The following is a 21376-nucleotide window of genomic DNA, read 5'->3' as shown; positions in this document are numbered from 1 at the left end:
TGTATGTTTTGCTTGCAAATGATTATTAACCCAATCTATTGTTGTAGATAATAAGAGAAAGATAGAAGAAGTGATTGCGCTAGATAATGATGAAGATTCATCTTCGGATGAAGAGTGTAACATCTCTATTCTTTGTTCATGTCAATTGTTAAGTTGTACTTTATACAACCGCTAACTTTCTGCTCATCGCATCTTGTATAGTTCTTGCTAGAGTGCTAGAATGAGAAGAGAAGATTCAGAGAACGCATGGCGAGATGGCAGCCAGCCATCTACTAGTCTTTATTTTGGTTCCAGACTGTAATGATATTCATGCGCTTGTGTTTGTCGAAACTGAAACGTTTAGAACTTTAGATGCTATTGTCGAAAGTGGAACGTTTAGATGATGTTGTCGAAACTGGAACATTTAGATGCTAGACTGCTATTGTTTTGCTATAAAACTGTGTTGTCCTGCTGTCAAAACTGGTGTTGTTTTGCTGTCAAAACTAGTGATGTTTTGCTGCCGTTGTGTTGTTGAAACTAGTGATGTTTTCATGCTGTTTTGCTGTCAAAACTAGTGATGTTTTGCTGCTGTTGTGCTGTCAAAACTAGAGATGTTTTCCTGCTGTTTTACAGTCAAAACTAGTGATGTTTTGCTGTTAAAACTGCTGCTGTTTTGCTGTAGTTTAGTACCGCTGTTTGCTAGTGTTTACTGTCAAAACTTGTGCCGTAATGCTGTTCTTTTCCTTCTGCTTTTTGCTGGACAGATTTTCCTGTTGTTTTCATGCAGTTTTTCCTTACGTCGGGTCGTCGGGCTAGGCTTCGGGCTTTCGGGCTTTAACTCGGGCCTGGACTTGGGCGTAGAAAGAATTTGTCGAGCCGGGCCAAACTCGGGCCTGTCCCGCAGACATCGGGTTGGCCCAGCCCGGCCCGATATATGGCCAGATATATGTTACATGTGCAACGTAGTGTGCTTCATGTCTGGAGCGCATAGATTCTGCCACGCTGGGAGGACAAGCCATAATATAATACAATAGAAAATTTGATCTTACTTCGATTTAGAATAGCATGCTTACTTTTATTTCTAAAAATAATTTCAGGTTTCTTTTTTATTTTTCTTCGGAGTAGTATAATTGCTAGAAAATGAGTATTTCATTGTGGAATTCTAAAATAAACTAAGACCCTTTTTAAGTACATGTCAATCTGTCAATCTTGCGCTGCACGGGAGTACACTAAACGACCATGTGAAGTACACATATGTTGTTTCGATGAGCACAAGTTAGTTCTGGACGGGAGTACTAGTTGCGCTTGCAGAAGTTCACTGAAGCCTATAAAAATGGATCTAGTTTTGAAGATTTTAACGCGAGGCATGTAACAGTGTAAATAGTCCACACTCGGTTCAACAGATATTCCATTTTAAAATCGGATACATGAAGAACACACGAACACACAAACCACCCTTCTCCTCCCGTGAGAAGAAACCAACTAAACTCTGATGGCGATAAGAGACGCACATGAGTAGCGACATTTATTCCCATTAATGATTTTGATAGTCCAGATGGCAACCACCTATAATGGCTTTCGTAACATACAAAAAAGCTTCACAAGCACATATGTTTCAAGCAATGCAGATAAACTTTTGAATTCTTTCTCATGATTTGAATGAAACCGTAACAAACACACAAAACACGCAAAATGGTAGCATGGGTCAAAGCATACGCCTTCCACCTACCACGGTCCATACAGAGCGCTCCTCCTTTGGAAGGCAAAGACAACCATGCCATGGTGGCAGAGCTAACCTTAGACTTGATTTGGCGGTGCAGGAGCAATAGCGTTGCGGCCGTCTTTAGATGTTCTTGGCACCAGAGGAGGATTATTACCAACGTATGCTTAGTAGTGGTCCTTCTTCCGAACTAGGCGGTATGAGGCAACCTCAAGGGCGGCAACTACAAGAAACAAAAACGTCGCGATCACGAAAATTCCGACACCTCCGACAATCCTAGCATTCCCAACAGTTTTCTTTGCAGAGCCTTCAAACCCTAACATGGCGCCTGCCAGAAATAGTAGCACTGCTATGATCGCAAGGACCCTGAAAGTATAGACGCATGGCGTAGAGACCATATTAATTATACAAGTTAAATGAACAAGCCACCAAGTAGATATAGATTATGTATTAAAGTTCATTTTTCAAATTCCAAGAGAAATGATAAAAGAACAATGAATTCTAAAGCTCTTGGGCCACGCCACCACTTAGCGCACCACGCCATTAGACTAGTATTAATTGTAGCATTAAATTTAATGACGATATTTTCCTTGATTAGCGACAAAAAGCAGCCCGATATTGAGTTGTGAATAACCAAATTATTTATATACCATGAGATGATGAAGAAGACCACCGCCGCGATGCGCTTGGCCCCCTTAGTTCTCCGCCACGCCCCACAGCAGCAGATGGCCACGCTGGCAAGAATCTGCGTCATCGACGCCAACGCGGCAGCTACCACGCCGCATGTCATCGCCGGCGATCGCCGGTACGTAGAGAACTCACCACGGTCATCTTGATGATGTTTCTGCATGAATGAACACACCGTTAAGAAGGATCAACAATATTATTATCAACTAGATTATGCTTGGCCGAAGTTTTTTATTTTGAAATCTTTGCCAAAGGTTAGAGTGAGAAAGAGATAGCATCTGGCAGATTACAATGACAAAGACATAATATCTAGCGTGCGATGTGTGCATACCAGCGCCAAGAGAATCGCGCTGATGACTCCAAACACGATCGTCATCACAGCGAGGATGCTGGTCACCACCATGATACCTTTCTTCCCCATCGATGATCTCACTACTAATCGGAGCAGATGAGTTAAATAGTGCATTGCCACACGCATATAGATAGACGGAGATGAACAAGTGCATGAATGCAAGTATTCGCAAAAACAAAAAAGAATAAAGTTGGTAAATGTATAATTTAATTAATTAAACTTCCTAAAATATATGTGATTCAGTTGCATGTAGCCAAAAATCTGTCGAGGATTCACACGACTCCGAGTGGAGCGGTGTCAAGAATTCCTACCCCACCAAACATGGCGAAAACTCTGAGTTCTGTGTAGTGGTGTCTTTGTTGCCGGCCTTTATGGGCAAAGACCGTACTGTTGTTTCTATTGGTCAAAAAACAAGGATTTCAAAGTGTATTGCCTACTGATCTTACTAAGGCTGGTTGTAACGGGGAGTATCATATACTAGTATCATGCATATGATAGTAGTGTATGATACTACATCCGTAATGCATAGTATCATATGTTGATATCATATAGAACTATATTTATTGTCATGCATGACACAAAATAGTACATCATTTAATATGATACGGTATCCTGATATGATACTCAAGCCTCTCTTTCTTCATTTAATTCTATGTCACCTCATCAAAATTGCTTAGTTAGCATGCATGATACTACCTATAATACTCCATTACGACCAGCCTAATGTGATGTTTGTTCTGTGTTTGCTGTAATCATGGGTCGTGCTGCAGCAAGGCTTGCTTAGTGAGATTTCTAAAAGACTCTGCCCTGTGGTGGGAGAAGTCTCCAAACACTGGCATGGATGTGGCCCTGCTGTCCGACGACTCTATTGATTTTGATAGGATAACAGTGTGTCAAGATGATAGTTGTGTTTGGTCGCTTCATGTGGTAGTTTGGATTATGTGGTCACTGACATCCCATCCTTTAGATGTGGTTAAGTATCTAGGGAAGTATGATCGCAATGGGTACTTGATGTGCTTGTACTGTGACTCCATTGCCGTAATGAAAATGGAGCTGTGTAGCCCCTTCGATAAAGGAAAAAAGCATGGCGGAGACAAGCGAGGTTGCAGCTCGCAAAAAACCACACTTAAATCAGCAAATAGTCATCAAGATAGAGGCACCGTGAACTAACACATTTTGGTATAAATAGAACTGAAATCAATCTCCCGGGGTACTAAGCTACTCCCTCCGTTCTGAATTACTTGTCACATTCTATCCATTTATGCGACAAGTAATTCAGGACGGAGTGAGTCTATCTATTTCTGTGGTAAGTAACTCGGAACGGGAGGAGTAGCTGAAAAAGAGGAGGAGCAGAGGAATCTTTACGTTATAGCTCCAAGTCGACGGGAACCGGCCGAAATCAAGAAAGTGACCGCCGAACCCTACACAATGAAGCGTCCAGCAAAATAAGAGGGAGGAAAAACACGGCCTAAATGCCTGGAAGCACGAGCGCACGGGGAGAGAAGGGAAGAGGCGGCCAGCCCATCTCGACCAATGAAGCGTTGGAGGAAGCAAACTCGCCGGGGATTGGAACGGAAACCAAACCTTTTGAGTGTAGGGAGCCAGAGCGAGAGGGGTGATGGATATGAGAGGAGTGAGAGGGCCTTACTTGTCCGTGACAGGTTTTCATCAAGTAGTGTATGTGATGCAGGGTCCATACTACCACATGAAGATGCGTACAAAGTACCACATGACAGATTTTGGCTGGCTTCGCACTCTGAGCCGACCACCGGAGACAAGCACATTTGTGCATACAGACGTGATGATGCACTGCACGCGTGTAGGGACCGTCCGTCCGGTTCACCCATCAACGTCGACGCGCGCGGTCGACATGCCTTGATGTGCCACACCACACCAAAAGTTGATGTCGACGGAAACACGAGATTCACTTTTTTTCCCCAAATTAAAGGGCAGAAGCCGAGTTGGACACTCATAGGAGAGTACGAAGAATAGAAATTACGGACGTGCTCAAAGCGTCGTCGCTCTCGCCGATCCACACAACACAAACCACAGTTCGAGGGTAGCTGGAAAGTGAAGAACATCATACGGAAACCAACATGCGAAGCAAATTTTCTATAAAAACGCATTTGAAATTTTCAAAAAAAAAAAGGGATGGTAAGAGGATGATGTTCTATTGTCATGTGAAGTTTCAAGTAAGAACATATTACGGGATGCAAGCCATGGAAAAGACAAATTGAGACAGTGAATAGTGTCATTACTATTGGCACTATTCAATGCTAATTTTGTCTTTTTCATAGCTGACATCACGTAATGTGATTGAATTTAAAATTTTGCACGGCAATAGAACATCATCTATGTTGACCTCTTTTTTTTAGATTTTCCCAAAACTTCAAAACATCATTTTCGCATGCTGATTTTTATCTGTTTTCACTAAATGTTGGTTTCTGAACGATATTTTCCCGGCCGGAAAGTGGCTCCTAATCCCGTCGGGAGAACTAAACTAGCAGAAAAAGAGGAGTCGATGGATGAACAGAGGAATCTTACCTGTACGAAGCGCAGCAATATAATGGCTAAGGGATCGGTTACTCGGGAGGAACCAAAACTCGCCGGAGATTGGGACAGAAACCTCACCGGAGCAGTACGGTCTTGGATTGGTTGTGGGGGAAGCAGGGTCCGCGGGCGAATGGATTCCAAGTTTTATTTGCCTCGGAGTCCATCCACTATATATCCCCGGCCGACACAAAAATAAGTGGATAGCAACTTATCTCGATTTCGTGACTCACGTACGTTTTCGGAGCGAAAGAATCAGAAGCGGACACGTACGTGCGGCCTGTCGACCGCTTCCACTAGCCAGTAGAAAGTTCAAGGATTGCATGAGGTGCACATTGTATGGTTGGTCGCAATTTCTTTATGCGAACTCCGATTTTTATGTTTTTGAGCTCGTTGGATTACTAGCGAAAAGCCCGATGCGTTTGAGTTCATAGATTTTGAAAAAAGTTCATCAATTTTGAAAAGAGTTCATCCCATTTTTTTTAAGTTCATCGCATTTGAAAAAAAGTTCACAAACTTGAAAAAATGTTCACAAATTTGAAAAAAATCATCGGAATTGAAAAAAGTTCATCGAATTTGGAAAAAGTTCATCGAATTTGGAAAAAGTTCATCGATTTTGAAGAGTTCATCCCATTTAAAAAAAAGTTCATCGCATTTGAAAAAAGGTTCACACACTTGAAAAATTGTTCACAAATTTGAAAAAAGTTCATAGAATTTAAAAAAAGTTCATCAAATTTGAAAAATAGGTTCACAAATTAAAAAAACAGCGCACTGAAGAAAACAAGAAAGATGAGAAAAAAGAAAAAGAATAAAAAAAGAAAGCGAACTGAAGAACGACTAAAAAGCAAAGAAAGAACCAACTAGTGCATTCCGGTCGAATGCCCTGGTGGCTACAGCTGTGCGCTTGCGACGAAGAGGTCGCCGATTCGATTCCCCATCGCCTCACACTTTTTGCGTTTGAAAACCAGGAAAAAAGAACGGAACAGGTTGGCCCAAAAAGAACGAAACGGGTCGGCCCAATTTGAAGCGCCTGCAAGCGCCAGTTGGCCAACCAGCGCATATGCGCCAAATAGGATTTTGGAAACCAGGAAAAAAGAACGGAACGGGTCGGCCCAATTTGAAGCGCCTGCACGCGCCAGTTGGCCAACCGGCGCATATGCGCCAAATAGGATTTTGGAAACCAGGAAAAAAAACGGAACGGGTCGGCCCAAAAAGAACGAAACGGGTCGGCCCAATTTGAAGCGCCTGCAGGCGCCAGTTGGCCAACCGGCGCATATGCGCCAAATAGGATTTGCCTTGATTTGGTGTCTGAAACATCTCCGGTTTGACCCCTAGCTTGATTCTTTTGATGTCCAAGTCCATAAACACATCAAGGCACCTACAAAAGACCACAAATCAAAGCAAAACTAATAAAAACCAAATAAAAATAGTGTGCAACGAACTTGGTAAAACAAGTAAATACTGAAAACTATTCATTCGAGACATGAATAAGTGCTAGATGGGTATAATATGAGGAATTTTGGCACTAGAATATACTCTACAAAGTATGCATAAAATCCACTCGCTAGCTGCCGCGCTAACCACTCGTCGTGGATACAGTGACGGAAAGTCGGGATCGCTCCTGCATCCGGACAGTCGACTATCTGGTTCTTTTTAGTTATGAACCGATTCCAAAACTTCTTGGCCGATTCGCCATGCTGTTGGATGTTATGGCTGAGGTCATCGACATCCGGGGGACGAACGTATGTGCCCTAAAAGTTTGCCCTGAAGGCCTCTTCTAGCTCCTCCCAGCTTCCAATAGAATTCTCGTGCAGGCAGTTAAGTCAATGCCTTGCCCGCCCTTTAAGCTTGAGCGGCAGGTATTTACTTGAGCCATGTGGATGTAGAGAAGGAAATCATCGATCCAGATAACCGGGTCAGTGGTTCCCTCGTATGATTCAATATTAACGGGTTTAAACCCCTCCAGGAACTTATGCACCATGACCTTATTTGTAAAACATATCGGATGTGTTGCCCTCGAAAACGAGTGATGTCGTGCTGGAGGTCGAATGCCGTCTGAGCACGTGTTTTCTCCCGAGCCCTTGCATTCCTATCGAGCCATGCTTCATAGCCAGCCCATCCAGCTGGAGCGTGTTCACTTGATCCGTAAATGGACCTTGTTGGGACGGGATTTGCATTTAACTTTCTTCGTAAATCGTAAGGCTCAGCTAGTAGTATTGGTTCTTTCCCTGGACAGCGATCTATGGGGGGATTTTGATTCCCTCTGGTGGGACTATCTCATCTACGAGGAGGACGATTAGGCTCTTCAACCTAGTCGTGCTTGCTTTGATAGCACATTGTTGGCGACTTTGTCGTTGAACGCGGGAAGTAAGCACCGACATGGGTAGGTTTTGACTTTGTCCTCGCGCCGTAACCCAAAGTATTACTCGGCTGCGAGGACCTCGACCCACTTATCATTGAGCGTATTCTGATCAGCTTGGAGCTATTGATGTTTCATTTTCATACTTCGAGCGGTGGCAAGGAGCCGCCCCTGAAATCATTCTTGCTCGTATGGGTCCTCGGGGACGATGAAATCGTCGGGTCCGAGACTGATATTGTCCTCGGATTGGGGGAGGTAATTGTTATACTCCTCATCCTCGAGGTCTTCAAGATTCTCCTCATTGGATATCCCTGCGGGGTCATTGACATGATCGGGCGTGGCGTGACCGACATTACCCTAGTCCTCAGCGGCTTCTTGCGTAGCGCTATTATCAGTGGCATCTATCTTGTTGTTCTGGCTTGCCCTGCCTCTACTAGCACTCTTGGACCGCTTCCGGCCACGTCCGCACTTGGGAGGATCGGGTTTCTCCTCCCCATCCTTCTTAGGGGTGTCTACCAAGGATTGTGGGTCACCTCGCTAGGGACCCCCTAGTCCAGGACACCATAGTACCCCCATCAAGACTGTGATCCTAAGATCCACGTAATGACTTGATTCTGGGCGAAACTTTTTATGCGGCCGAGATGGCCGGTCGAGTCGGCATGAAGCACGATGTTGTTGAACGCGAAAGACTGGCCGGGGACCAGGATGTCACCGCAACCGATGTTGATGTTGATCTGGAGATGAGCCATCGATCCTTTTTTACCACACAACTAGAACTGTATGGGCCACCAACGTTGGTACTAAAACAGGCAGATCTCGGGTAAGGGGTCCCGAGCTGTGGATCTGGGAACAATGGTGAACAGAAGACAAGGGAGACAGTGTTTACCCAGGTTCGGTTCCTCTCGAAGAGGTAAAACCCTACTTTCTGCTTGATTATATAGATGACGGAGTATCAAGTACATGTTGATCTACCTCGAGATTGTATGTTGTGTTAAACCTAAGGCTAGTAATTGTGATTTTGTCTTCTACGGACTAAACCCTCTAGTTTATATAGGCTCTAGGGGTATTTAGGGTTACACACGGTCGGTTGCCCACTAGGAATAAACATGCCGATATATGGAACTATCCTTGAAGTCTACATCAAGTCTTTGGTAGTGTCCATCTTGATCACGACTAGATTTGAGGCCTCTGGAGTCCTCCCTGAGATAGGAGGGGCCATAGGCTCGACCCAAGGATTGTGGATCACCTTGGTGGGGACCTCCTAGTCCAGGACACGTCAGTCCGGTAGGCCTCGCTATTTGCTTCTTCGGATGACCCCCCCCCCCCCCCCCCCGGGTCCGTCACCCCTGCTATAAGGCGTGTTGGGTGGTTCATGGCTTCTGACAGCGTGCAAGCACCGACTTCACCAACACTTTCGCCTCGGTTGTCAAACCAGGGACGATCCGCACTGTTCTTCAGCTTGCGGTGTCTCACGCCTGGCCAGTGCACCAGATGGACGTCTCCAACGCCTTTCTTGATGGTCATCTCGAGGAGCAGGATTTCTGTCAGCAACCCACGGGGTTCGTTGATACGGTAGTACCTGCTTTCGTGCTCCTTATATGGGCTCAAGAAGGTTCCACGCGCCTGGTACCAGCGCATCGCAACTTTCTTCACTGACCTGGCTTCCGCTCTACAAGCTCTGATGCTTTGTTGTTTGTCTATCGCTAGGGCATGACACAGCTTATCTGGTCTTCTTCGACGGCTCACTGATCATCTTCGGGCCGAATTTTCCATCAAGGACTTGGGTCATTTGCACTACTTCCTCGGGGTCAAGGTGGTGTTGAAGGAAATATGCCCTAGAGGCAATAATAAAGTTATTATTTATTTCCTTATTTGATGATAAATGTTTATTATTCATGCTAGAATTGTATTAACCGGAAACTTAGTACATGTGTGAATACATAGACAAACAGAGTGTCACTAGTATGCCTCTACTTGACTAGCTTGTTGAATCAAAGATGGTTAAGTTTCCTAGCCATAGACATGAGTTGTCATTTGATTAACGGGATCACATCATTAGATAATGATGTGATTGACTTGACCCATTCCATTAGCTTAGCATTCGATCGTTTAGTACATTGCTATTGCTTTCTTCATGAGTTATACATGTTCATATGACTATGAGATTATGCAACTCCCGAATACCGGGGGAACACTTTGTGTGCTACCAAACGTCACAACGTAACTTGGGTGATTATAAAGGTGCTCTACAGGTGTCTCCGATGGTACTTGTTGAGTTGGCATAGCTCAAGAGTAGGATTTGTCACTCCGATTGTCGGGGAGGTATCTCTGGGCCCTCTCAGTAATACGCATCACTATAAGCCTTGCAAGCGTTGTAACTAATGAGTTAGTTGCGGGATGATGTATTACGGAACAAGTAAAGAGACTTGCCGGTAATGAGATTGAACTAGGTATTGAGATACCGACGATCGAATCTCGGGCAAGTAACATATCGATGACAAAGGGAACAACGTATGTTGTTATGCAATTTGACCGATAAAGATCTTCGTAGAATATGTGGGAGCCAATATGAGCATCCAGGTTCCGCTACTAGTTATTGAACGGAGACGTGTCTCGGTCGTGTCTACATAGTTCTCGAACCCGTAGGGTCCGCACGCTTAAAGTTTGATGACGATCGGTATTATGAGTTTTTGTGTTTTGATGTACCGAAGGTAGTTCGGAGTACCGGATATGATCACGGACATGACGAGGAGTCTCGAAATGGTCAAGACGTAAATATCGATATATTGGATGACTATGTTCGGACACCGGAAGTGTTTCGGGAGGTTTTGGACATTTACCGGAGTACCGGGGGGTTACCGAACCCCCCGGAGAGTATATTGGGCCTAATGGGCCTTAGTGGGAGAAGATGAGGGGCGGCCAGGGCAGCCGCGCGCCCGCTCCCCCTCTAGTCTGAATTGGACAAGGAGGGGGGCGGCACCCCCCTTTTTCCTTCTCCTCCTCTCTCCCTTCCTTCCCTTCTCCTACTCCAACAAGGAAAGGAGGAGTCCTACTCCCGGTGGGAGTATGACTCCCCCCTTGGCGCACCCTCCTTGGCCGGCCGCCTCTCCCCCCCTTGCTCCTTTATATACGGGGGCAGGGGGCACCTCTAGACACACAAGTTGATCTGTTGATCTCTCTGAGCCGTGTGCGGTGCCCCCCTGCACCATATTCCACCTCGGTCATATTGTAGCGGTGCTTAGGCGAAGCCCTGCGTCGTAGCAACATCATCACCGTAATCACGCCGTCGTGCTGACGGAACTCTCCCATGAAGCTCTGCTGGATCGGAGTTCGCGGGACGTCATCGAGTTGAACGTGTGCTGAACTCGGAGGTGCCGTACGTTCGGTACTTGATCGGTCGGATCGTGAAGACGTACGACTACATCAACCGCGTTGTGCTAACTCTTACGCTTTGGGTCTACGAGGGTACGTGGACACACTCTCCCCTCTTGTTGCTATGCATCACCATGATCTTGCGTGTTCGTAGGAAATTTTTTGAAATTACTACGTTCCCCAACAGTGGCATCCGAGCCAGGTTTATGCGTAGATGTTATTTGCACGAGTAGAACACAAGTGAGTTTTTTGCGATATAAGTCATACTGCTTACCAACATGTCATACTTTGGTTCAGCAGTATTGTTGGATGAAGCGGCCCGGACCGACATTACGCATACGCTTACGGGAGACTGGTTCTACCGACGTGCTTTGCACACAGGTGGCTGGCGGGTGTCAGTTTCTCCAACTTTAGTTGAACCGAGTGTGGCTACGCCCGGTCCTTGAGAAGGTTAAAACAGCACTAACTTGACGAACTATCGTTGTGGTTTTGATGCGTAGGTAAGAACGGTTCTTGCTCAGCCCGTAGCAGCCACGTAAAACTTGCAACAACAAAGTAGAGGACGTCTAACTTGTTTTTGCAGGGCATGTTGTGATGTGATATGATCAAGACATGATACTATATTTTATTGTATGAGATGATCATGTTTTGTAACGGAGTTATCGGCAACTGGCAGGAGCCATATGGTTGTCTCTTTATTGCATAAGATACAAGTGCCATGTAATTGCTTTACTTTGTCGATATGCGATAGCAATAGTTGCAAAAGCAATAGCTGGTGAGACGACCATGTGATGACACGTTGATAAAAGATCAAGATGATGGAGATCATGGTGTCATGCCGGTAACAATGGAGATCATGACAGTACTTTGGAGATGGAGATCAAAAACACAAGATCATGATGGCCATATCATATCACATATTTTGATTGCATGTGATGTTTATTTTTTATACATCTTATTTTGCTTAGTTCGGCGGTAGCTTTATAAGATGATCCCTTACTAAAATTTCAAGGTATAAGTGTTCTCCCTGAGTATGCACCGTTGCGACAGTTCTTCGTGCCGAGACACCACGTGATGATCGGGTCTGATAAGATCTACGTTCACATACAACGGGTGCAAGCCAGTTTTGCACACGCAGAATACTCGGGTTAAACTTGACGAGCCTAGCATATGCAGATATGGCCTCGGAACACTGGAGACCGAAAGGTCGAGCGTGAATCATATAGTAGATATGATCAACATAATGATGTTCACCATTGAAAACTACTCCATCTCACGTGATGATCGGACATGGTTTAGTTGATATGGATCACGTGATCATTTAGATGACTAGAGGGATGTCTATCTAAGTGGGAGTTCTTAAGTAATATGATTAATTGAACTTTAATTTATCATGAACTTAGTCCTAGTAGTATTAGCATATCTATGTTGTAGATCAATAGCTCGCGTTTAGCTCCCCTGTTTTATTTTGATATGTTCCTAGAGAAAAATAAGTTGAAAGATGTTAGTAGCAAAGATGCGGACTAGCTCCGTGATCTGAGGATTATCCTCATTGCTGCACAGAAGTATTATGTCCTTGATGCACCGCTAGGTGACAGAACTATTGCAGGAGCAGATGCAGACGTTTTGAACATTTTGACAAAAGCTCGGTATGGTAACTACTTGATAGTTTAGTGCACCATTCTTTACGGCTTAGAACTGGGACTTCAAAAATGTTTTGAACGCCACGGAGCATATAAGATGTTCCAAGAGTTGAAATTGGTATTTCATACTCATGCCCGTGTCGAGAGGTATGAGACCTCTGACATTACTTTTCCTACAAGATGGAGGAGAATAGCTCAACCAGTAAGCATGTGCTCAGATTGTCTGAGTACTACAATCACTTGAATCAAGTGGGAGTTAATCTTCCAGATAAGATAGTGATTGACAGAGTTCTCTAGTCACTATCACTAAGTTGCTAGAACTTCATGATGAACTATAATATGCAAGAGATAACGGAAACGATTCCCAAGCTCTTCGTGATGCTGAAATCGACGAAGGTAGAAATCAAGAAAAGCATCAAGTGTTGATGGTTAACAAGACCACTAGTTTCAAGAAAAGGGCAAAGGGAAGAAGGGGAACTTCAAGAAAAACGGCAAGCAAGTTGCTGCTCAAGTGAAGAAGCCCAAGTCTGGACCTAAGCCTGAGACTAAGTGCTTCTACTGCAAAGGGACTAGTCACTGGAAGCGGAACTGCCCCAAGTATTTGGCGGATGAGAAGGATGGCAAAGTGAACAAAGGTATATTTGATATACATGTTATTGATGTGTACTTTACTAGTGTTTATAGCAACCCCACGGTATTTGATACTAGTTCAGTTGCTAAGAGTAGTAACTCGAAACGGGAGTTGCAGAATGAATAGAAACTAGTTAAGGGTGAAGTGACGATGTGTGTTTGAAGCAGTTCCAAGATTGATATGATCATCATCGCACACTCCCTATACTTTCGGCATTAGTGTTGAACCTAAATTAATGTTATTTGGTGTTTGCGTTGAGCATGAATATGATTTGATCATGTTTATTGCAATACGGTTATTCATTTAAATTAGAGAATAATTGTTGTTCTGTTTACATGAATAAAACCTTCTATGGTCATACACCCAATGAAAATGGTTTGTTGGATCTCGATTGTAGTGATACACACATTCATAATATTGAAGTCAAAAGACGCAAAGTTAATAATGATAGTGCAACTTATTTGTGGCACTGCTGTTTAGGTCATATTGGTGTAAAGCACATGAAGAAACTCCATGCTGATGGGCTTTTGGAATCACTTGATGCTTGCGAACCATGCCTCATGGGCAAGATGACTAAGACTCCGTTCTCCGGAATAATGGAGCGAGCCACTGACTTGTTGGAAATAATACATACCGATGTAAGCGGTCCAATGAGTGTTGAGGCTCACGGCGGGTATCATTGTTTTCTGACCTTCACAGATGATTTGAGCAGATATGGGTATATCTACTTGATGAAACATAAGTCTGAAACATTTGAAAAGTTCAAAGAATTTCAGAGTGAAGTAGAGAATCATCATAACAAGAAAATAAAGTTTCTACGATCTGATCGTAGAGACAAATATTTGAGTTACGAGTTTGGCCTTCAATTAAAACAATGTGGAATAGTTTCACAAACTCATGCCACCTGGAACACTACCGCATAATGGTGTGTCCGAACGTCATAACCGTACTTTATTGGATATAGTGCAATCTATGATGTTTCTTACCAATTTACCACTATCGTTTTGGGGTTATGCATTAGAGACAGATGCATTCACGTTAAAAAGGGCACCATCTAAATCTGTTGAGACGACACCGTATGAACTGTGGTTTGGCAAGAAACCAAAGTTGTTGTTTCTTAAAGTTTGGGGTTGCGATGCTTATGTGAAAAAGTTTCATCCTGATAAGCTGAAACCCAAATCGGAGAAATGTGTCTTCATAGGATACCCAAAGGAGACAGCTGGGTACACCTTCTATCACAGATCCGAAGGCAAGACATTCGTTGCTAAGAATGGATCCTTTCTAGAGAAGGAGTTTCTCTCGAAAGAAGTGAGTGGGAGGAAAGTAGAACTTGATGAGGTAACTGTACCTGCTCCCTTATTGGAAAGTAGTTCATCACAGAAATCTGTTCCTGTGACTCCTACACCCATTAGTGAGGAAGCTAATGATGATGATCATGTAACTTCAGAACAATTTACTACCGAACCTCATAGGTCAATCAGAGTGAGATCCGCAACAGAGTGGTACGGTAATCCTGTTTTGGAGGTCATGTTACTTGACCATGACGAACCTACGAACTATGAGGAAGAGATGATGAGCCCAGATTCCGCGAAGTGGCTTGAGGCCATGAAATCTGAGATGGGATCCATGTATGAGAACAAAGTGTGGACTTTGGTTTGTTGGAAATATGCCCTAGAGGCAATAATAAAATGGTTATTATTGTATTTCCTTGTTCATGATAATTGTCTATTGTTCATGCTATAATTGTATTAACTGGAAACCGTAATACATGTGTGAATACATAGACCACAACATGTCCCTAGTGAGCCTCTAGTTGACTAGCTCGTTGATCAATAGATGGTTATGGTTTCTTGACCATGGACATTGGATGTCATTGATAACGGGATCACATCATTAGGAGAATGATCTGATGGACAAGACCCAATCCTAAGCATAGCACAAGATCGTGTAGTTCGTTTGCTAAGAGCTTTTCTAATGTCAAGTATCGTTTCCTTAGACCATGAGATTGTGCAACTCCCGGATACCGTAGGAATGCTTTGGGTGTACCAAACATCACAACGTAACTGGGTGGCTATAAAGGTGCACTACAGGTATCTCCGAAAGTGTCTGTTGGGTTGGCACGAATCGAGACTGGGATTTGTCACTCCGTATGACGGAGAGGTATCTCTGGGCCCACTCGGTAATGCATCATCATAATGAGCTCAATGTGACTAATGAGTTAGCCACGGGATCATGCGTTACGGAACGAGTAAAGAGACTTGCCGGTAACAAGATTGAACGAGGTATGGGGATACCGACGATCGAATCTCGGGCAAGTAACATACCGATAGACAAAGGGAATTGAATACGGGATTGATTGAATCTCCGACATCGTGGTTCATCCGATGAGATCATCGTGGAACATGTGGGATCCAATATGGGTATCCAGATCCCGCTATTGGTTATTGGCCGGAGAGGTGTCTCGGTCATGTCTGCATGGTTCCCGAACCCGTAGGGTCTACACACTTAAGGTTCGGTGACGCTAGAGTTGTTATGGGAAATAGTATGTGGTTACCGAAGGTTGTTCGGAGTCCCGGATGAGATCCCGGACGTGACGAGGAACTCCGGAGTGGTCCGGAGGTGAAGATCGATATATTGGACGAAGGGTATTGGAGTCCGGAATTGTTCTGGGAGTACCGGGTGACGACCAGCGTGACCGAAAGGTGTTTCGGAGGCCCCGGCAAGCGTTGGAGGCCTTATGGGCCAAGGGGAGGGGGCACACCAGCCCACTAAGGGGCTGTGCGCCCCTCCCAACCCCTCTCACGTAACGTGGAGAGGTGGGGGCGCCTCCCCTAGGACAGCCACCCCTCCCGGCTTGGGGGGCAAGTTTCCCAAGGGTGGGGGCGCCCAAACCCATCTAGGGTTTCCCCTGTGGCCGCCGCCCCTCCCCTAGGGAACCCTAGGGTGCCTCCTCCACCCCCCTTCCCCCTATATATAGTGAGGGAGAGAGAGGGCAGCCGCACCCCTTGCCTGGCGCAGCCCTCTCCTCCTCCAACTCCTCCTCCTCCATAGTGCTTAGCGAAGCTCTGCCGGAGAACCACGAGCTCCATCGCCACCACGCCGTCGTGCTGCTGGAGTTCTCCCTCAACTTCTCCTCTCCCCTTGCTGGATCAAGAAGGAGGAGACGTCCCCGGGCTGTACGTGTGTTGAACGCGGAGGCGCCGTCCGTTCGGCGCTAGATCGGATCTTCCGCGATTTGAATCGCCGCGAGTACGACTCCATCAACCGTGTTCTTGTAACGCTTCCGCTTAGCGATCTTCAAGGGTATGAAGATGCACTCCCTTTCTCTCGTTGCTAGCATCTCCTAGATTGATCTTGGTGACACGTAGGAAAATTTTGAATTATTGCTACGTTACCCAACATGGTTGACTTGCCCGATGATCGGCAAGCCATAGAAAATAAATGGATCTTCAAGAGGAAGACAGACGCTGATAGTAGTGTTACTATCTACAAAGCTATACTTGTCGAAAAAAGGTTTTGACAATGTTCAAGGTGTTGACTACGATGAGATTTTCTCACTCGTAGCGATGCTTCAGTCTGTCTGAATCATGTTAGCAAATTGCCACATTTTATGAAATCTGGCAAATGGATGTCAAAACTACATTCCTTTATGGATTTCTTAAAGAAGAGTTGTATATGATGCAACCAGAAGGTTTTGTCGATCCTAAATGTGCTAACAAAATGTGCAAGCTCCAGCGATCCATCTATGGACTGGTGCAAGCACTCGGAGTTGGAATATACGCTTTGATGAGTTGATCAAAGCATATAGTTTTATACAGACTTGTGGTGAAGCCTGCATTTACAAGAAAGTGAGTGGGAGCACTACAGCCTTTCTGATAAGTATATGTGAATGACATATTGTCGATCGGAAATGATGTAGAATTTTCTGTAAAGCATAAAGGAGTATTTGAAAGGAGTTTTTCAAATAACGACCTCGGTGAAGCTGCTTACATATTGAGCATCAAGATCTATAGAGATAGATCAAGACGCTTGATAAGTTTTTTTCAATGAGTACATACCTTGACAAGATTTTCAAGAAGTTCAAAATGGAACAGTCAAAGAAATAGTTCTTGCCTGTGTTACAAGGTGTGAAATTGAGTAAGACTCAAAGCCCGACCACGGCAGAAGATAGAAAGAGAATGAAAGTCATTCCCTATGCCTCAGCCATAGGTTTTATAAAATATGTCGTGCTGTGTACCAGATCTATTGTATACCCTACACTGAGTTTAGCAAGGAAGTACAATAGTGATCTAGGAGTAGATCACTGGACAGCGGTCAAATTATAAGGATATGTTTCTCGATTATGGAGATAACAAAAGGTTCGTCGTAAAGGGTTACGTCAATGCAAGTTTTGACACTGATCCAGATGACTCTAAGTCTCAATCTGGATACATATTGAAAGTGGGAGCAATTAGCTAGAGTAGCTCCGTGCAGAGCATTGTTGACATAGAAATTTGCAAAATACATACGGATCTGAATGTGGCAGACCCGTTGACTAAACTTCTCTCACAAGCAAAAACATGATCACACCTTAGTACTCTTTGGGTGTTAATCACATAGCGATGTGAACTAGATTATTGACTCTAGTAAACCCTTTGGGTGTTGGTCACATGACGATGTGAACTATGGGTGTTAATCACATGGTGATGTGAACTATTGGTGTCAAATCACATGGCGATGCGAACTAGATTATTGACTCTAGTGCAAGTGGGATACTGAAGGAAATATGCCCTAGAGGCAATAATAAAGTTATTATTTATTTACTTATTTGATGATAAATGTTTATTATTCATGCTAGAATTGTATTAACCGGAAACTTAGTACATGTGTGAATACATAGACAAACAGAGTGTCACTAGTATGCCTCTACTTGACTAGCTCGTTGAATCAAAGATGGTTAAGTTTCCTAGCCATAGACATGAGTTGTCATTTGATTAACGGGATCACATCATTAGAGAATGATGTGATTGACTTGACCCATTCCATTAGCTTAGAATTTGATCACTTAGTATATTGCTATTGCTTTCTTCATGACTTATACATGTTCCTATGACTATGAGATTATGCAACTCCCGAATACCGGGGGAACACTTTGTGTGCTACCAAACGTCACAACGTAACTGGGTGATTATAAAGGTGCTCTACAGGTGTCTCCGATGGTACTTGTTGAGTTGGCATAGATCAAGATTAGGATTTGTCACTCCGATTGTCGGAGAGGTATCTCTGGGCCCTCTCGGTAATACACATCACTATAAGCCTTGCAAGCATTGTAACTAATGAGTTAGTTGCGGGATAATGTATTACGAAACGAGTAAAGAGACTTGCCGGTAACGAGATTGAACTAGGTATTGAGATACCGACGATCGAATCTCGGGCAAGTAACATACCGATGACAAAGGGAACACCATATGTTGTTATGCGGTTTGACCGATAAAGATCTTCGTAGAATATGTGGGAGCCAATATGAGCATCCAGGTTCCGCTATTGGTTATTGACCGAAGACGTGTCTCGGTCATGTCTACATAGTTCTCGAACCCGTAGGGTCCGCACGCTTAAAGTTTGGTGACGATCGGTATTATGAGTTTTTGTGTTTTGATGTACCAAAGGTAGTTTGGCGTCCCGGATATGATCACGGACATGACGAGGAGTCTCGAAATGGTCGAGACGTAAAGATCGATATATTGGATGACTATGTTCGGACACCGGAAGTGTTTCGGGAGGTTTCGGACATTTACCGGAGTTCTGGGGGGGTTACCGGAACCCCCCGGGGAGTATATTGGGCCTAATGGGCCTTAGTAGGAGAAGAGGAGGGGCGGCCAGGGCAGCCGCGCGCCCCCTCCCCCTCTAGTCCAAATTGGACAAGGAGGGGGCGGTGTCGTGGTTCTAAGTCTGACAATAGAATGGGGGTAGGGATGTAGAGGCAAGATCCTAGCTATGGAGAAGCTGTACGCACGAGTTTTATGAGTTCAGGCCCTTCTTGGAGGAAGTAACAGCCCTACATCTCGGAGGAAGTAACAGCCCTACATCTCGGAGCCCGGAGGAGGTCGACTGGATTATATGCGTGTGTGTTACAGGGGGTGCGAACCCTTGTGCATGTGGAGGGGGCGGCTTATATAGAGTGCGCCAGCACCCCCGCCAGACCACGTTACAAGGGATTTAAGGTACATCAAGAGGGGGGCGTTACTGGTAACGTCCGTAATAAAGTGTTATAAATGGCTATTATGTCTAGGAGTTAATGCTCGACCGTTGCTGTGTAGAGTGACTTTAGGTCTTCTGTCCGTCGAGTGTTTCTTGTTACGGTCGAGTGATCTTGATTCCTCCGAGTGGAAATGTTTCTGGTCGAGTGGGTGATGGTACCCCTCGAATGCTTCTGGCTTTAGAGTGATGTCCTTGGGGAAAGTATTTAGGTCCGGCCTGTGACCCTACCCTAGGTACATGTCCTCATCATTAGCCCCCGAATGGATCAGGGTTTGAGTGGAGAAGGAGTTGAAAATACTTCCGACTCATTTTTCGCGCTTCGGGTGTGTCTTTGTTTTGGATCAACGAACCGAGGTGGTGACACCAACTTATTTTTCAGTCGCCTTGATCCATTCCTGGTTTTGTCGAGTGAACTTTTGCTGGAAGAGGTCCGAGTGCTAATGTGGTGGAGATCTTCCGTCTGACAAGTTGTTCTGCTGCCCGCGGATCTCGCGAGATTCGAATTTCGGGAAGCGCGCGGGGCAGAGGAGGCCGCAGTAATCGGGCTGGATAAGGCAAGGCCGCCTCGATTCCCGTGCCGCCTTTTTTGCCACGTATCACGCGCGCGACTGTTGCGGGATTTGATAAGATTGCCCGGGCCTACAGGTCAGTCACTCGGAAGCAACCCCATATAAGGCGCCGGACCGGGGGTTTTGAACAGTGCGTCCTCATTCTTCTTCTCTCTTCTCAGTTTTCCCCACTGCGTCTGCTCCTCCTCCAGCACCGCCGCTCCGCTCGAGCTCCGTCCGCGGCGATGGGGAAAGAAAAGACGGTGGCTCTGGAGCGCGCGAAGAAGGCGACGGTGAAGGTTAAGGGGAAAAAGTCCCGCCGGGGCGGATCCTCGTCGCGGCCCGGTTTGCCGCGCGGCTGGATCCAGGGCGACTGGATCCGGTCGACGATCAGTCAGGATGACCTCGACGATCTGGCAGAGGAGGGGCTGATTCCTCATGGATCGGCGCGGCTCCCGGAGGATGAGACCGAACCTCAACCGCGGGAGGGTGAGTGCGTCCTCCTCGCCACTCACGTCGACCGTGGATTTTCTCTACCTCCGCATCCTTTTTTTCGGGCTTTCTTGAATTTCTTTGGGGCACAACTTCATCACTTTTCCCCCAACACCATCATATATGTCACTGCTTTCGTGTCTCTGTGCGAAAACTTTTTGGGTTGTCGACCACACTGGGGTCTCTTCAAGCACATTTTCACGTGTCGCTCCCAGTCGGTCAAAAAGGCCAACCCGAGTGACGAGAGGACTCAAGTGATCCAGATGTGTGGGGGTCTTGGGATTCAGATGAGGGGTAAGATCTCTTTCCCAACCATAATTCTTCCTGAGTCAGTACGAGGGTGGCAGTCGACCTGGTTTTACTGCAAAGACCATCCGACTCTAGGTCAGTCGACTGGACTTCCTCCTTTTTCTATGGCTCGCGTAGAGAAGCCCTCCGCCTTGAAAGTGACTTCAGGGGAGAAAGCGGAGGTGAAAGTGCTGGTTGAGCGAGTGGTCTATCTCATCCGTGAGGGTGTAACTGGAATGGATCTGCTGGAAGTCTTCCTCAGACGACGCATTCAGCCACTTCAAGCCCGCGACCATCCGATGTGGATGTATTCGGGCATTGAAGATTCCACTCGGGTGCACCCCAAAGAAGTCGACGAGGATACGGTGCAGAAGTGGTTGAGGAGTATCACTGGCAACAAGGATAACCCCAGAGGAGCCAGGAGAATCCCTCCACTTGACCAATCCTACGAACCAGACAAGGTCCGATTCTGAATTACCGAGTGTCATCTTGATTTAACATGCAATTGTTTATGCTTC

The 21376-nt window shown here is 45.3% G+C and overlaps 1 protein-coding gene across 2 annotated transcripts; it reads right to left on the bottom strand.

The window, feature by feature from the left end:
- Nucleotides 1-1608: 1608 nt before the first annotated feature.
- On the bottom strand, nucleotides 1609-5556 carry LOC109748819 (uncharacterized). 2 transcript variants are annotated; one of them, XM_073499622.1, is made up of 4 exons: nucleotides 5283-5556; nucleotides 2718-2818; nucleotides 2350-2543; nucleotides 1609-2065 (listed from the first exon to the last, which is right to left on the bottom strand). In XM_073499622.1, the coding sequence occupies exons 2-4, from the start codon at nucleotides 2805-2807 to the stop codon at nucleotides 1867-1869; spliced, it is 483 nt and encodes a 160-aa protein (XP_073355723.1). In that variant the 5' UTR covers nucleotides 2808-2818; nucleotides 5283-5556; the 3' UTR covers nucleotides 1609-1866. The 2 variants fall into 2 exon arrangements, with proteins under 2 accessions (XP_073355723.1, XP_020163427.1); XM_020307838.4 differs by having other exon boundaries at nucleotides 2718-2821; nucleotides 5283-5504.
- Nucleotides 5557-21376: the final 15820 nt, after the last annotated feature.

Source organism: Aegilops tauschii, chromosome 5 (assembly GCF_002575655.3).
Source record: "Aegilops tauschii subsp. strangulata cultivar AL8/78 chromosome 5, Aet v6.0, whole genome shotgun sequence".
Classification (NCBI taxonomy): Eukaryota; Viridiplantae; Streptophyta; class Magnoliopsida; order Poales; family Poaceae; genus Aegilops; species Aegilops tauschii.
The sequence above is the reverse complement of the archived record's forward strand: the minus strand, read 5'-3'. Positions and strand labels throughout refer to the sequence as shown.